The 17,728-nt window shown below is 40.8% G+C and overlaps 1 protein-coding gene and 1 long non-coding RNA gene across 2 annotated transcripts in view; one reads left to right on the top strand and one right to left on the bottom strand.

The window, feature by feature from the left end:
• Positions 1 to 17,728, bottom strand: part of WNT7B (Wnt family member 7B) — a 97,131-nt gene that overhangs the window by 34,965 nt on the left and 44,438 nt on the right. The window contains exon 2 of the mRNA XM_013947827.2: positions 6,015 to 6,241. Coding sequence (XP_013803281.2) covers positions 6,015 to 6,241 — 227 coding nt within the window. The remainder of the gene's footprint in view (positions 1 to 6,014; positions 6,242 to 17,728) is intronic.
• Positions 4,194 to 17,728, top strand: part of LOC106488790 (uncharacterized) — a 47,613-nt gene continuing 34,078 nt past the window's right edge. The window contains exons 1-4 of the long non-coding RNA XR_001293285.2: positions 4,194 to 4,353; positions 5,091 to 5,271; positions 14,281 to 14,473; positions 16,024 to 16,144. This is a non-coding gene — a long non-coding RNA (uncharacterized lncRNA). The remainder of the gene's footprint in view (positions 4,354 to 5,090; positions 5,272 to 14,280; positions 14,474 to 16,023; positions 16,145 to 17,728) is intronic.

The raw sequence follows: 17,728 nt of genomic DNA, 5'->3' as shown, positions 1-17,728 counted from the left end.
ACAGCTAAAGCACTGGGATTCAATATGGGTTTAGCCCTCTGTTTCCAGTGTAAATATACAAATTATCACTTTGCTTATGAGTATCTTTCCTTCAGATGATGTTCCACTCCCTTCCTTAATCTTCCATTGTCTTCTTAGCTGTCTTGTGCTTTTATGTGCATGAGTGAATGGGTGTATATAAACATGATGTTCTACTTTATTTTCTGACAGTGTTTCTCAAAATAGCTTGTAAGGTGTTCTTCACCTGTGAGTTCATAAAATCCATGCACCAATTATGGTAACCCTTAAAACAGTAGTTTTCTCTCCTATCCCTCCCCTTTTCTCTCCGGAGTGTGGAGCGAAAGTTGAGTGAATGCATGGTGATAAGAAGATCCTTAAATGTTGCTCTTCTCTTAAACCCCTCACTGCAAGTAAGGGTTAACCTCCCAGCAGAAACATCCTTTCAAGATGTCAGATATCTACAAATCCATACAGAAGGTCAGAGATTTACAAAACCTTCAGCACTCTCTTGGTTTTTGACCAGTAATTTGTTGATTCTTCCCTGTCAGGTTTCTGTCTCAATGAGTTATTTTTCCCTACACTGTGTCTGAAAAGTTGTCTTTGAGACATCCTGAAGTATGTGAAGTACAGTCATGTGAACACCACTAAAGCTGATTGTTTTCCACGTCATGAGTCTGACAAAGGAGGCATCTACAGATTACTTTGGATATCTTTTCAAAGACACTTTTATCTTCTGTGCTTCATTTTTGCCCTGGATTTAACACTGCCAAGACCAGTCTGTTTGTGAGTGCTTAAATCTGGAGAACTGCAGAGGTCAATGCACAAATGATTAGCCAGGATAGTGCACTTCCAAACAATAATAGGTTTCACTTCTGTTATTGATTCTGAATCTATGCTTTGGAGGCTACACTGGCTACTTATTTGCTACCAAGGAGTTATTTGCTTCCAACTGTTATTAATGATCCATATGTTTTAGAGGTATCTTTACAAGAGATTGCTCCAACCATCATTGGGGGCAACTGAGACCAGTCCTCAGCTCTGAAGCTCTTTTGCATCAATAACCTGAGAGGACCAGAGTCTATACATTTTCAAATCAGGAGCCTTGCCTTGAACAGGTAAATAGGGCATTAATCTTTCAGTGATGGGTATCAAATATATAATGCTGATTGATACATGATTAACCAATCAGTTTGTGAATTCATTGATCAAAGAAGGCATCCTGTGGCAAGAGGAGTGAGTGGAAAGTGCAAAAGTGCTTTTATGTGAGAAGCTGGTGTGAATACTAGAGCTGGGAGCAGCAAGGTGTCAAATACAAGTGCGTACAGGGACAGGGTGAGTAAAGTCAGTGTAGCAGTGACACTTTTATTTGGGGGTAGCATGACTATGGAAATGTTCCCAGCTATAAATATACAAAAAAAAAAAAACTACACACAGTGCTCAGCTAATTCATCCCATGCCACATCCTTTGTTCATGCTACTAATTTGGATCTCTCTGTCACTTCTTATCTCTGGCTGCTGTAAATCTGTTACACAAATATGAATGCCCCGTGTATAACATAATTGCTACAGTTATATTGTCCTCCGAACAACTTATTTGCATTGTTTTTAATATAGACCCCATGTATTAAATGGGTGGTACACCACCCATTCATTGAAGTACCTCTTAGAAAAAAGAGCTCAGCTCTAATTCAGCATAGCTAACTTTGGGGGAATTTCCCTGGCATAGTGGGATCCTGGAAGACATGAGGCTAGACAACTGCTTTTGTGTCACATCTTCTGGTTGCTTCTTGACTGTGGCTAGAAGATGTACAAACTTGGGCCACACTGGCACCCAAGAGGTGGCTGGCTGCATCTGATGCACAGCTGTTGGAAAAACCTCAAGTTGGGTGGGTTTGGGGGTTTTGGAGGGGGGAGAGGAGGTGGGAGGAGGGTATTACACTGGAGTGCAGATTAGAGTACCCCTAAACCTTCACTAGTCAGTGGCGGTGGTAGAGCCTTGGCCCAATAGCTAAAGAAGGGTCTTCTCTACAACCTGAATAACTTGCCTTGATTATTCATCTCCCTAAGAGGTTCTGGGAAGAAGCTAGATGAGCTTTCCCTTGGGGGAAGTGAATAACAATGGCAATCAAAATACTGCTTTTCCTCTTCTTTGGTCTTAATCCTTTCTTCAGTCTGCTCAGTCAGAACCAAATGTCTGGTTTAACGTTTTTGTATCTGTCAGATGCAGATGTGTTTTGTTACACGTGTGAATACTTATGCTTACAAGTTTTTGAACCTTTTAAGTTCAAATATATATTTTTTAACTTTGTCCCCTTTTTCACTTATTTTTTTTCTCCACCAGTCTAACACCACCATTTCCTAAACCCTGTCCTTTTCCCAGGTACTGGCCACATCGTCTCTGGGTGCTACTCCACTAATAAAACAAATAAAGACATGTGGATTATGGAAGCCTTTATAGACCTGCATGGAACTCATCTGGCTCAGCTGGCAGGGGTCATGTAAACTTTTTCCACAGGTTATAGTATGTGTGGTTTCACACCCAACAAATGTCAAAGCAAAACTCAGCTGCAACTGCCAAGTTTTGTCTGTGTTTGGGTTAAGTCATAAAAGAACTCACCAAATTCCACATCAGTCATTTCAGAATTGCAAGAAACCACCCAGGTTCGGTGAAGAGGTCAGGAATTTGGTGAACATTTTGGCAAACGTGACCTGAACTATGGCTCAAGAAAAGCCTGGTTTTGAGCCTTGTATAGTCTGACCATCCTGATAGCTGGTCTGTCCTTATGCCAAGTCATTATTGGTTCCTGTGGCTCTTCTTTTGTATAGAAATGTTCAGAATAAAAACACAGGCACGACTAGTGTTTTTTAAACATTTGACTGTGCTCGCTTCCAAGCTTTCTGCGGACAAAAGGACTGCCTCAGCAGTGAAGAGGGTTGTTGCTCATGAGTATGAATATGGAACTGATGAGGCTTCACAAGATTCTCAGCTTAAAGAGGAAAGCAGACGTGGTGAAAATATTTTCACCAAAAAGCTTAGCAATGACACAACAGTATGGCAGTGCAGAGTGTGTTGCTTTTCAAGGACATAAATGATTTCCTGGAAGTTAGGAGAACTTGTTTAATGGTCAGGGCATGTGTACAGGCTTTGGTAGATCAATACAATGAAGCGTAAGAAAGTACAACCGTAGCATGCTTGGCACTGATACATTTTCTGGCAGCAACATTAGTTTCACAGAATCACAGAATCACAGAATTACTGAGGTTGGAAGGGACCTCTGGAGATCATCTAGTCCAACCCCCCTGCTCAAGCAGGGTCACCTAGAGCACATTGCACAGGATTGCATCCAGGCGCGTTTTGAATATCTCCAGAGAAGGAGACTCCACCACCTCTCGGGGCAACCTGTTCCAGTGCTCTGTCACCCTCACAGTGAAAAAGTTTTTCCTCATGTTCAGATGGAAGCGTCTGTGTTTCAGTTTGTGCCCATTGCCTCGCGTCCTGTCACTCGGCACCACTGAAAAGAGTCTGGTCCCATCCTCTCAACACCCTCCCTTCAGATACTTGTACACGTTGATAAGATCTCCTCTCAGCCTTCTCTTCTCCAAGCTAAACAGGCCCAGCTCTCTCAGTCTTTCCTCATAAGAGAGATGCTCCAGTCCCCTAATCATCTTAGGAGCCCTTCGCTGGACTTGCTCCAGTAGTGCCACATCCCTCTTGTACTGGGGAGCCCAGAACTGGACGCAGTACTCCAGATGTGGCCTCACCAGGGCTGAGTAGAGGGGGAGAATCACCTCCCTCCACCTGCTGGCAACACTCTTCCTGATGCACCCCAGCATACCATTGGCCTTCTTGGCCACAAGGGCACATTGCTGCCTCATGCTTAACTTGGTGTCCACCAGCACTCCCAGCTCCTTCTCCGCAGAGCTGCTTTCCAGCAGGTCAACCCCCAACCTGTACTGGTGACTGGGGTTATTCCTCCCCAGGTGCAGGACCCTGCACTTCCCTTTGTTGAACTTCAGGAGGTTCCTCTCTGCCCACCTCTCCAGCCTGTCCAGGTCTCTCTGAATGGCAGCACAGCCCTCTGGCGTATCAGCCACTCCTCCCAGTTTTGTCTCATCAGCAAACTTGCCGAGGGTGCACTCTGTGCCTTCATCCAGGTCATTGATGAAGAAGTTGAACAAGACTGGACCCAGGACTGACCCCTGGGGGACACCGCTAGCTACAGGCCTCCAACTAGACTCTGTGCCACTGATCACAACTCTCTGAGCTCTGCCAAGTTTGGCTTTCAACTGAAGACAGACAAGCATAAAATCAGCCAAGGAGGACCAGACCTGTGTTTCTAATAGCCAGGACAGGTGACTAAATGTGGTTTGGGGAGGTTTTTTTGATTCATTTAATTTGAAGGTAAAAGTCAAATGTTAGGTTATTTCCTGTATATAGTATCTTGAGGATGTTTAATGCCTTCTAGTTACAGTCTTTTAAAGAAAAAAAAATTGGGCAAGAAGCATTCTCTAAACAGAGTTAGAAATTTCACAAGAGAAATGTGGAAAGAAACACTGACAAGCAAAATTGAATGCCTAGTAAATTCCTGCCTCACCACCAGCTTTTCAGTATCAAAACAAAATTCTACCAAAAAGCTCAGCATTTTCTTTTGCCATTAATTTGGAGCAGGAGGGGAAGGGATTATTATTAGTTTTAGCCGTCTCCACTTCTGTGATTCAGTATGGAGTAATGGTTGCAGACTATAAAACAGATTCTCTGCTGGGGTAACTCAGTTCCTCTGGTGTCAATAGACTTAATCAACTACACCAGTTTACAACTAAGTCCCTGTGTCCTTAAAATGCCCCAGCTTCAGTCAGACTCTCAGACTGGTGAAAAAAATACTCAGTTCAGTCATTATCTTAAGCATACCTCACCTTTTAATGTTCATTTCATGGCTGTGCTAGAAAAAAATCACAGCCTTGATCTCCAGTAACAGCCAAAGCACCATGTAAGCAGTTTTCTCTTTGCACAAATGGGATGAAATGTTATGCCATTTTTTCATGCATTTTTAAAGAGATCTTACATCTGACCACATTCAACTGTGTTGCAGGCAGAAGACTCACCTGAACCACTGAATTCAAGAAAGAATTACCCAAAGAAGAATCTGATGCAATATGAGCATATTGCAGCTCCACGAAGGAAATTGAATTGTATCACTCTGAGTACCCTTGCGAGAGCCACACAGCACAAAGTGATATTCTAATGCTGAGCAACAGAGAGCGTGGATGAGGGTAAGTGGGCAGCCTTTGGGGGAGAGAGGGAAGGCAGGGAATGGGGTCAGAATCCTGAACCAGGTGATGAGGAAAATAGTATTCTCTGTGCTGGAAAAATTTTGCATAATCTTCCCTATGAAATAATATAGGACATAAGGTAAGTAGAAAGTGATCATTCAATTTCTGCCAGCTAAAAGTTTGTCAGGCCAAGATCCTGTATTGTTTTCTTTGAATGTGTTTCCCACCTCAAATTGTTTGTAATATTTTCTTTACAATATGATAGTAACACTACAATGGAAATGTATCGCTGCTTTTTATTGCAAGGCCAATGTCATGTGCACTATACTTCTATCAGTTAGTTGGGACTCTCCTACTGCTTAAGCTTTTGGGGGTCTGTGGAGCTGATCTTATTTCTATTTTGACAGGCCACAACATGCACCACACTTGTCATGACAACAGAATAGAGTGTGATGGCTGTGTCCTTATGTGCCTGTGCAGGCATCTGGGTCGTTACTGGGTGTTAAATCACACAGAAATGGAAGACTTAACCTGGAAAGCAGTAAAGACTTCTTGTCTCTTGCAAAATATTATTCAGTGAGTGAAAAAATAAAATAAAGACCACCATTGTTCTGGGAGCATCACTGTTTAACTCCAGTAAGCAAACACCTGACAAATATAAACCTTTGCAGGACCAGAGTGAGAAAGCTAAAAGATGAACAGTCCCCATGCAACATTTTAGCACTGTTTAGAGACTCCCTTACCTACTCGAAGCTCTTGTCCAAAGACCGTTTTCTCTCCCAGTGCAGAGCAGTTCCACCTCCCGTACCGGAACTGGTACTGGCATTCATTGATTCCCATTTGTGCCCCTTCTCCGATCACGATGATGGCATCGGGGCGGCTCTGGCAGATCGCTCGTTGTCGAGGGGCCAAGCCTGGGATTTTGTTGCAGATTATATTAGCTCCTAAAGCCACCACAGATGACAAAGCTCTGAAGAAAAGCAGAAAGATACATTAGAACTGAATTGAGACCGTTAACTGCATTTGCTGCACACTGCTGTGTGGCAGGCAAGGCACTGGACAAACAGGGAAGGGCTGGAAGTTTGGTTCCTATAATTATGCAGACTTATTCCAACCTCTCTGGTCTGGCAAATGGGTTTGGAAATCTTGCAGTAATTCCTAGTTTGGTTTGTGCCAGAAACACCACACGGACAGGCTCCCTCATGGAATTTTGGCCCTTCGGCTTCCAGTCCTACACACAGCCATGAACTAACGAGATGCAGAAAGCAAGCAATATTTAAAAACAGAAAATAATGGATATGGATAATTGAAGTCTGCAGATCTCTGAAGCTCAGGTCTGCTTTGAATGGCTTACTTAGATTCATGCTCAGCATTTTAATTACTGCAGCCAGTTCATCCATCCTTCATTTGAAACCACTGAACGCAATTTAGAGAATGACTTGACTCTACCAACCCTCTTGCCTGTTATTACGCTCAGAGTACTGAGCAATTAATGGAAGTTCACTAGCATAACAGTACTTTCAGACCTGGCAAATATCACAGAGCACATATAAGTGATCTTTAATATGTGCCATCCAGACCAGAAACATTTGTAGTTCTCATTCTTCAAGTATATTTTCAGAAATTATAAAGTTTGCATATAACTTGCACCTGCCATATGTTTTCAGTTTAGTGCATTTATTTTTTTCATTTTTCAGCTCACTTTCAACAGCTTTACAGGCTCATTTTTCAATATCTTTACAGGCAATGTTTTAAGTAATAGTATTTTGGAAAAATAAGACAACGTGGCTACACGTTCAGTAATGCCTCAGGTCACATCTATCCAATACCATGCAGGGATGCTTGAACTGCCTCTGAACAAGCTAGCAAGAGTGGAGAGAGTAGTACAGCTGCATTAGCAAAACAGGCCTTGCCCAGTACACTGCTGCGGGCTTGAGGTGTCCTGCTCCATCATGATGCCTGGGGATGCTATTTATGATCCTCGCCTGATCCTTGTTGGCTGCAGTGCAGTAGCTCTGCAGACCTGCTCCCCCCTTTAGCTTGTCCCAAACAGAATATTGAAATGTATGGGTAGTTAGATTTTCCTAGCCAATGTTGTTGTTGACTCTCTCAATAATGTAAGTGTAAAGATGCTTTCCCAGCTTGTGTGGGCTGCAGCACTTTGGGTTTAAGTCAAGCTTCCCAGTAAACATAAGTTGCCATATGTATAGATTAATAAAAGGATAAAAAGCAAGTTCCCCACTACCTTTCACTCCATCTTGAACATACACTTAAGCCACTAATGTTAGTGTTTAAAATATCCCACTAGAAATGCTCTTTTTGGAAAATGCTGACTGAACAAATTTGAAGCATTTTATAAGAATTTATTGACTTCATCTTAAAGGTAACTGAAAAATTACATAAATGCATTTCAACAAAATCAGAGTGTTTCATTTTGCCATTTCGATAAACTTCAATAAAGCCAGAGCAAAAAGAGTGAAACGAAGAACTCTTCCCTGGTCAAAATGAAATACCAGTTTTACTGTGGAATGGAAATTCCATGATGATTCACTCTGCCTTTAATAGGTATTTGCGCATCTTTTCCAAAGTTAACAATCTATGAAAAATTTGCCGATTGTATTTTTTTATTTATGGTTTGGGGTTTTATAGATATAGAGACAAGGTATTGCTAACACAGAGCATGCATGCCATGTGGTACTTCCTATTAAACAAAAAAAAGAACAAAATGTAGTTGCAGCTTTGACCACTCACAGTGGTTGGGATATGAGTGCTCGGACCTCTAGCTTTGATTCATGTTCCTCTGGGTATTGAGGAACAAAGCTGGAGCATAAATTGGAACCAGTGAGTCACCAAGATTCATGCAGGTTTTGAGCTAAGATTTTGTTTCTGGCCCACCTCTACTTAAATAACAGTATAAAATATTTAAATGATGATGTCTTTAGATCAGAACTTTCCAAGAGATATGATAATGTTCAAAAAAACATTATAAATTTGATGTAGAGATAATGAGATTCTGTGACCTGTACAATGATGCATTAGGTAGTAACTTCCAGCTTCAAAGTATATTGAAAATCATAGGGAAAAATATCAACATTTGATTTTTAAAAAATCAGGCTCTTCTCAATACTGGAAAGTATGAGTGTTGTTTTTCTTTCATAGTTCATGGCAGTTTTCTCTCTCTGAGTCAGGGACTCTCCACCGAATGTGGGATGCATGTTCTCAAAATGTTGCAGTAAAGAGTGAAGAGGAGAAAAATGTTTCCTTTATAGTTGACGCATTGTATTCAGAAACATACACTCTTTGATCACTTTAAAATGCCAGGATCCTTTTCTGAATCATGTTAGTACCCAGGTCTGCTCCTTTTATGTTTTTCAAGTGATGATAAGAGAAAGATATTTTGTACAGAGTATGAGTATATCCAGCCACATAATATCCTACAGCATTACACCTTTTAATATAAAGAGCAGTAATTGGATGCCTCTCTCAGTGACTAAGAAAACATTATATTTTGAATTCTCAGTAAACTAAATTAGTAATGCAGTTACACACTGTACATGATGGATCACAAACAGACTGTAGAAGAGTTCACAGAGGGGATTCAGTTTACAGGGAGGCAGTAGAGAGGTCAACTCACAAATGCAGTTGTGCTTCGAAAGTGAAATGCTCTGCTGTAAATGACATTGTTAGGTCCCACGCTTATTTGTCCTAATGATTTCTGAGCAAATTCACTGGGCTTTCAAGGAAAAGTAAGTTTTTAACTACTAGCTCTGCAAATTCATCCCAGGACTTGAATGTCAAGCTGTGTTCTCTGGGGTTGCATATCACCACCACCAGGAATAAAACTTCTCTTCCTAATGCTGTGCCCTCCTCCTCCTTGCCATCAGTTTTACCCTTGCAATCTGATGGGTTTCAAATGATGCAGGAGCAGCCCTCCCACGTTTAATTAACAGCACGGTCAATAAATGCAATAAATGCAGTCAATAAATGCAAGTGTAACCTGAAGAAGCTAGGATGACATGGGACTCTGTAATTACAATTTAGTCAACAGTTCTTCTGATTGAGGAAGTCCGAAAGGAATACAGATCAGTTATATTGTGTCTGTCAGAATGTGTCTACATAAACACAGAAAATGGATCAGCTGAGAAAAAGGATGAATTTTTATTCATTTTCCAGAGCAGCCAGGGCTTCCTAGCAGCAAAACTCCAGACTATGTCATTGACTCAGCATATGGAGCAGCTCTCCAGGCTGTGTCCCTTCTATAACCAGTGCCCTTTCCGTGGCTTTGACTGCATCTCTGGGATGGAGCAAGCTCCCAGGCCTGCTGCAGCTGTATGAGTCAGCCTGTGGAACCGCCCCAGCTCCAGCCTTGCAGCAGAGGACCCCTTGCGGTACACTGCTTCAGTCACCAACCTGTCTAGAAAACCTAAGCCTGAAGGAACCTGAGTTGGGTCCTCAGGAATGGACATGTGCAAATGTTCATAACTTGAGTCAATGTTTTGTGGGTGTACACAAGAAGTGGTACCCAAGTCTGGTCTGCTGGGTGCCAGATCATCAGTGACTTGCTGAGGCCACCTTTGGTGGCTGGCTGTCATTAGCCAGTAACAGGACTGTGGCTCTGAGTGTTTTTCATCTTTAGAAACCAGTTTGAGATAGCTTTTAGACATCTTTTTTTCTAAAAACTGCTGAGCACCAGCAATTCCCACAAACTATATCTCAAGTTGGACAGCAAACACCTGTGACTTACAAAACAAAGGAAAACAGGAAAGAGTTGGCTACAGAAGCTACCCCGTGTATAATTTTCAGTTTGGTTGCTTCTTCCATGCACATTGCTACTGTCTAATAATTGAGTTAAAGAGTGTATTCTTTGGTCTCCCATTGTTTTTCCGGCAGGCCTTGGTCAAAGTATTTTAATACAGTGGGTCAGTTTATTCATCCATAAAATAAGTGTGATCATATCTGCCTCAGAAGGTATTGTGAGGATATCGTAATTGCTGCTTGTTTGCAAAGTGCTTTAAGATATTTCCTATTAAAAGCATTAAACTATAATTACTGGAGGAAGGGGGGGGTCTCAGTTTTTTTATTACTACTATTTATTACTACTACTGTTCCAGGGAGTTCCTCCTCTTTGGTCTGAACTTACCAGCATATTCCCTCAGACTTGTTTAGCCTGTTTTTAAATTGTTACTATAATTTTGATGCCAATAGAAATGCTGAATCATGAAACTGAGGTTTGGGGAAAACATTATTTATATTAAAGAAATGCACCCAGCAGCATTTCAAGCTTCCTCTCTGCTATTTCTTGCGGCATCCCTCAGTTTGTGTGTCTGTCACACATTCTGAAGGGTTGTGCTGCGCTCCTGGCCCTTGGCAGGTTGAAGGCTACATTTGTTACTAGATGGAGAATGCTTTGCTTTATAACTGTCAAAAGACAGATCCGCAAGCCACATTTTGGCATCTTTTCCCATCTAATCTTTCTTTGTGGTGCAAATTCCCTTGATTCTTATCACAAGGAAATCCTGAGTGCAGTGTTTTGTTAAGATTTCTGGTGCAGTTTACTGTAATTGTGACCAGACCACACTGCAATAGCCTGAGCACATTTTGGAGTTGTACACTGGGTCATCCACGTGGGTTATCCAGTTAAACAATATTAGTGAGACCATGTTGTACTTCCAAAGTAATTAATGGTAGTGGCTGCCTTATGAAGAGTCTTTACCTCTCTTAATCATCAGTCATTAATCCAAGGGAAATGCCAGCACTGAAACTGAGCTATAGTTATAAACAGTAAAGTCAAAATAAAAAAAAACCCAAAGATCTGAATCAGGGTTTGGATAGGACCTTGCAGTTCAAACTTACAACAAACCAAATGCAAGCAGTGATATTTTGGAAGGCCTGGCTTCTGCATCTCAATTCTGAACTGTCAAGTTTATCATTCTTTGAAAAAATAGCTACATTTGCAGTCATAGTCTGGATATAAGCAAAAATCTGCGGCAGTGTGAGACAAGGTTCCAGCTAATTATCTGAAATAGTGCTTGTTTTTTAAGTGTGCAAAGGCAGATAACTATTGTTGCAAAAAGTGAAAATTCTTCTTCAAAATATATTCCCCATTATGCTTGTGTGTTCTCTCCAGGAGCTACACAGCTCTAGCTTTCCTTTTTACAAAATTATCTGGAAAAATTGAAAGATCACAATAATGTGAATAATTATATATTCTAAGCAATTCATAAAAGTGAAATATCTTTGAAAATTCTTCAAAAATTAAACACTGAGACCTAAAAATATGTGAATTTTAATAACATAAAATTTAATGCAGTATTGCTTGTCAGAAGAGAAATGTATTTCTTATTCATAAATAGCTTTCTTGAGTCCTTATTTTGCATTTACAAATGTATGTGTTTGCTTAACTGACTTCAAATCAGTCATTTCATTGATTTCAAATATTATTATGCCCTTGCAACTTCAGATGAATATCACATATATAAAGGTAGTCACTTAAACAGTATGTTTTGGAAGCACTTAGAATCTTTGGACAAGCGGAAAATATATAGATATAAAATAAATCCCTGTGACAGATAGTTGTACCACCACACGCACTATATGAGGAGAATTCTTATGTTTTCTTTTAGAAGAACCTGAATTTTGAGAAAATGATCAAATAGAAGTAAGTATTTATAGATAAATGGTAGTAACTAACCAGTCTTCACAATTCTCCCCAAGCTCCAATACAGACACAGGTGTGCACTGAGATTTCTCCAAAGACCTTAAAATTTGGTTCTGACAATTATTTAACAAAAGGAGAAGTAGAAAAGAGATGTTTAACTATCTAGTCATTTTGTACAGATGAAGCACTTAATCCAGTTGATTTTAAAAAACATCTGCCCTAAAAATTTGTCTCAATTTGTGTTTGCTGCTTGCACAAATAACATTTTATTACGGCCCATGAGCGGCATCAGGAGCTACACCTTCTTCTCCGACACCCTTGCTAATTTGTATTCCTGGCCGCAAAGCAGTGCAGTGCACATTTCCCCTCAAGCCGCTGAGACAGCCTTACTGTAAGTCCTTTGAAAAAGCGCGCTTAGGGTTACCGTGGTGTCACCCCTAGCTGTGCTACTCGATATTCACCTTAAGTTGCTGTTGGGTAGGGGTTCGTTTTCAGCATGAGATGAAGGGATTTAGCCACACGAATCCCATTAGCAGAAGAGGAGCTGCACAGCTTAAATCTCTGTGCACTGTTCTGAAAACTTACCCCAGAGTGTCTGATAAAAAGCTCTATAATGGAATCTTTGTTAAAAGGAACCACTGACATATTTTGTGGTGACATTGTGACACATCTGAAACGGTATACCACTACTGAATGGTTTATTTAATTAAGAATTCCTAAGTAAATATTTTGAGCATGCATAAGTTGCAGAAATTGGCAGAAGCTTCCCCAGCTCTGAATTCCATCTGCATATGTTTATGCTTTCAATTTTGTTTTCCACAGTGGGCTTTAAGAAATCATTGTTCAGTGCATGTGTTATTGAAATGGAAATCAAATAAGCCTGCTCGGCACTGCCCCGTGGTGCACTGATCTCTGCTGGAGTCCCAAGCCGAGTCTTTGGACTTGTGGGCCACTGATAGCAACGCGATCACTCACATTAAATGACAGGCAGAGATTTCTTGGAGGACGTCAGAAAGAGCCATCTAGATTATACAGTGTGATTGATGGCACAATCAAGAAAGAAATGAAAGTGGTAGGATAGGTGAGCTTGAGGGTTGACTCATCGAAGGTCTCGCTGTGCCCTGGACTAAGTAAATGCTCTAGGGAGGATTGAGAACAAGGATCCACATTACATCCTGGTCTGGGACTGTGATGGGGGAGACTGTAAAAAAGCCTTGGATTCATGCCCTTCCCTACCTGCCAGCTGAGAGGCACAAAATTGCTTCTATGAAGCCAGCAGAAAATGATTAGGCTTCTGGAGACAGGAGGGCAGAAACTGCATAGCAGAGAGGTGTCCCCAGGTCGCAGAGTGGGCAGCACTGTGGCTTACGCACTGAGCCAAGGGCCCAGGCTCGCAGCCTGCACCGCAGCAGCAAGCACGGGCGCTGGCAACAGGTAGGCTCAGGGCCCGGCGCTTTCAGCTCCTTGGACATGACACGTTTAGGCAGTGCCTTCCAACACTGTGTTTACCCCATTTGTTTGCTGGTGAATCTGTTACCAAAAAGAAAGCTTACACGGAGTGTCAGAAGCAGTCCAGGTGTGAATGCTATTGGCCAAAATGGACATGGTAAAAGCCCCGTTACTGTAGCCTAGCCTGGGTTCAATAGAGCACCTTCTTCAACAAGAAGGGGAGTTTGTAGCTTGCACTGTATGTCTTTAGTTAGTGTGCAAAATCATAGGAATATCAATCGTCCTGAGCCTGAAATGAAGGGTAACTGGGAGGCAGGACTCACTTCTGCTTCCTAAAGCAAGGTAGCTGAAGCTCAATTAGCTCCTGAGCTAATCCTGATCTAGGTATTACTATGCCAAGATAGGAGGGATGGGAGTGGTTAGAGACAAAAATTGACTCTCCTACTCACCTAGCTGTCATAGATACCATTAGTGCTTGGCACTGGCCTTTAGTTAAGTCTTACTCATCATGCCAGAGCGAGAGAAAGCAAGAGCATCTATGACTGAGAAGTATTTCTGGCAGGATGTCCCCTGAGAATTATTCCCAAGATGACATTCCAGTCTGATTGTAAATTAATCCATAGCTAATTTGATCCATGGCTAGTCCACTAAAATAATTTTTAATTATCCTTCCGTGAGGCAGCACTTGCTATGTGACTGGATATTTTGGAAACACATTACATCTCCAGTTTACTTATATTCAGTTCCTTTCAGGCTACTATCTCGTTATATATGAGGCCAATTTATTGATTTTTTTCAGGATGTGTTAGCCACTGGTTTCATTTGTGTTAATGTTTTCTCCAAAAGAATTACTTAAAATTATTAAAAATAAAAAAGTAATGAGTTTATTTCTCATTTTTCAGTTATGTTTAGAACAGACCAACATGAAGGCTTGATCCAAAGCAGGCCTTTCTGGTATGAAGTCCTGATAATCTTAAGGAGATAGTAATCTTTGGTGATCATGCAGTAATTTAGGAGCCATTCTTCCACATTGATGTCTGTAAGAAAATGCTTACAGCAAGAGAAGACTCATAGAAGACAGAAATTCCATCACAGGTATGTATATCTCCTATCATATAGATCACTGCAGAATTGGACATTTAGATATTCTCTTACAGCGGGCATTCTGAATTTGCACAACAAACTCCTATATAACTAGCTCTTTCCTTTTTGTCTATACTCACATTATTTTAGGGGCATTTTTGTTAGATGTCAGAAAATATTCACATCTTGTATATATAAAAATCATAAAATTAAAATAGGATGTTAAAAAATCTGAAGTGTGGGAAACACTGATTTCAAAGCAATTTGGGTTTCAAAAAGCATTTGATTTGCTAAACTAGAGTAAACTGATAGGTCTTAGCAATCTGTGGCCTCTGTCAGAAGCTGCAGAGAAGGCAACAGCTGTCCTGGAATGCACAAGGCAAATTGTGAAAGGCTGGATTATTCCTACCTGGGTCTTTGCAGTGATGGAGATGGTGAAACACATGAGGTAGTTGAACTTATCTTACTAAATGTAATGAAAAATGGTGTTGATATAGAATTAGTTGATTCCTTTTGAAAACCCCAGACCTTATCAGATTTTGAAATCAAACTGAAATACTTCTGCTTCATACAGTTTTCTTCTTATGACTATATACACACACTGTTAACAGGACCTACCATTTTAGTTCTGAAAGCATCCAGACACCTCTGTTACGTGCTATCACTCCTGCAAAGTACTGAGCAGCTTCCATCATCAGTAACAAAAATGTCCGTTCCTGAATGCCAAGGTGCGCTCTGAGCACTTGCAGTTGGTAATTTTGTTTAGGGTTATTACTTCCTTGCACCCATTTCTCTTTTCCTTTATCACTACAAAGAATCATGCTGATATCTAACAGGAAATTAAGGAGTTGTTTGCTGAATCTGGATTCACCACAGAAGAAAGCAAATTACCTTGCAGAATAACACTGGTGAGATACTGTGTTTCCACTGTGGGGGAATCCAACTTTGGAATACTGAAATGGCTGGAAGAGATAAGCCACACAGGTGTCTACATAAAAACAATTCAGTATTAGGGGAAAATAAAAATTTCACACTTCAAGATGTAAAATTCCATGCTTTTGTTATATTTTTCATATAACACACATGAAAGAATGAATTATTTCCACTACATATGCATGAATATGGACATTTTCCAAACTTTATCAGCTCCAAGTCTTAATTAAACATAACTGGAGTGTATGTTTGGCTTTGTCCAGAGTTTGTCAGACTGCTCTCCCTTGTGAAAAAGTTAAAAAAAGGGGAAGATAAAGGGGAAGTCCTTCAGGCACAGTCCAAGAACTGGCTAGACTATGCGCTCCTTAATTTGTGAGATCTGATGAAACCGCACCCAGTCATGGTGTGGCTCTGAAGCCTGGTATGGTTTTGCTGGGCAGAAACACATATTCCATTTGGCTAGTTCACTCTAAAATATCATTTAATCAGTAGCGGGTGTGCATCTGTGCTTTTTAAATATTAAAGATGGACTGTTGGTGGAACCTATTAAAAATATATGCTTTTGTTACATTTTCCATTTAACAGTTATGTATAGGACATAGCTTAATTTTTTGACTTTGCATGCATAGGGCTTCCATGGACATGATACATGAAGTGAAAGAGGAATGTATCTAATAATGGATCTACAGGAAAGGAAGATGTCTGCTTTCCAAAAGGAAATAATCTGGCTTTACTGCTGTGGTGGTTCGGGTAGGAATTCATTTCTGTTAGCCAAGATCTGGGCAGTCAGTAAGATTGAATTCAGTGAACTTCTACTGATTTACACCAAATGAGCCATTCTGTTGGAAATCTTACTATTTTATGTTAATTTTAAAACTATGTTGCAGTGTCTATAAAGTGTGAAGATACATGTATGTGGCTTTAAGCTATAACTGGGAAGGCACAAAAAGTAGTCTAAGAGGTGTTTTCAAGTAAGCAAAGTGAAGAGGCCATATTGACCTCACATACAACATGTAATTTGGACTAAATGACCACTGGAGGTTGCTATTTCTGCACTGATATGTGACCACAAATCAAGCTATCTGCCTGACACCAATATGACTCTTTAAGACAGAAGTCTTGAACTAGCAGCAGAAGAGAAAAAATTACATTCCCTTTGTCAGTGACATTAATTTTTTTGTACACCAAATACACCAATAAACTCTGAGTCACGATTTATTTCTTCTTTTCATTTGGTGGTAAATCTTTGCTACTGCCATGAAACATCAGAGTATCAAATTGTATGACATTAGCAAACAAAATTGAAAACAAGACCCCCATATGCTTTATGCTGTCAGGTTTACTCACTGGCATATTTCTATTACTAAAACGAGTGTATTGCTCAAAATAGTGGCACTGCTCTGCTCTACTGTCCTAATCATCCCATTTAAGGAACACAGGAGATGAAGATCATAAGGTCTTCTCTTGATTTTTCTGAACAGTTATTAACCTTTGAGATCACAGCACAATCAGGAGAAGAGCAGCCTCTCCTCTGTAAGTACAGAGGGTGTAAGGAAGGAGGTGCAAGGACAGGACAGTTCCCTACCAGCGCCCAAATGTACCCGGTAGATCATTGGCTTCTTGGCGTATTCCCAGTTTGGTTGCAGAGCTTTGATCCCTGCAGTTTTTTCTGATCATTGGCCCCCTTTTCTCTCTTCATCTCCCCTCCTTCCCTCAAATTATACTAGCCAGTGAACACTCATTTACAGTGAAGACACTGACATTGTTTCCAAGATTTGGAAAAAACTAGGAAACAAACATGAAGTCCCAGAAGCGTAAACCATTTACCTAGCTGGGTATGAAGGCCAGTATTCTTTGCCCTTTTTCAGAACAATTAGTTGCATCGCAGTCTCTCCTGGGCACTCCAGTTTTAGAATCAAGCTGGTTTGTCCCTTTCTGATATTCTTCTATTGATTGAGAAGACCCTCCACATTCTCTGGTTAGTACCATCAGGTTGCTACCAGTATGTAAAATGCTGTATCACATGTTACTCAGTGACAGGTTAGCACAGCCGAAAAGAGAGTTCATAATTATGCAGGCACAAGCTTGCTTAAACAGCAGAATAGCCTCTCTTTAATTTTAAATGAAGTGGCAGATGCAGCTTCTCTCCTGTTCCTGGTGTCGCAGATGTACAGTGTACTTACACAGCTAACCTGTCTCTCAGACCAGGGTACTTCTGCGTCATCATCCTGCTGTAACCTCAGTGTCAGGTAGACCTACCCAAACCAGCTTTAAATGACCTTTCAGAAGTTGCAGTGTAGCCACTACAGAATGGAGCTCAACATGGGCTGATTG

The sequence above is a fragment of the Apteryx mantelli genome, chromosome 1, assembly GCF_036417845.1.
Source record: "Apteryx mantelli isolate bAptMan1 chromosome 1, bAptMan1.hap1, whole genome shotgun sequence".
NCBI classification, from domain to species: Eukaryota; Metazoa; Chordata; class Aves; order Apterygiformes; family Apterygidae; genus Apteryx; species Apteryx mantelli.
The sequence above is the reverse complement of the archived record's forward strand: the minus strand, read 5'-3'. Positions and strand labels throughout refer to the sequence as shown.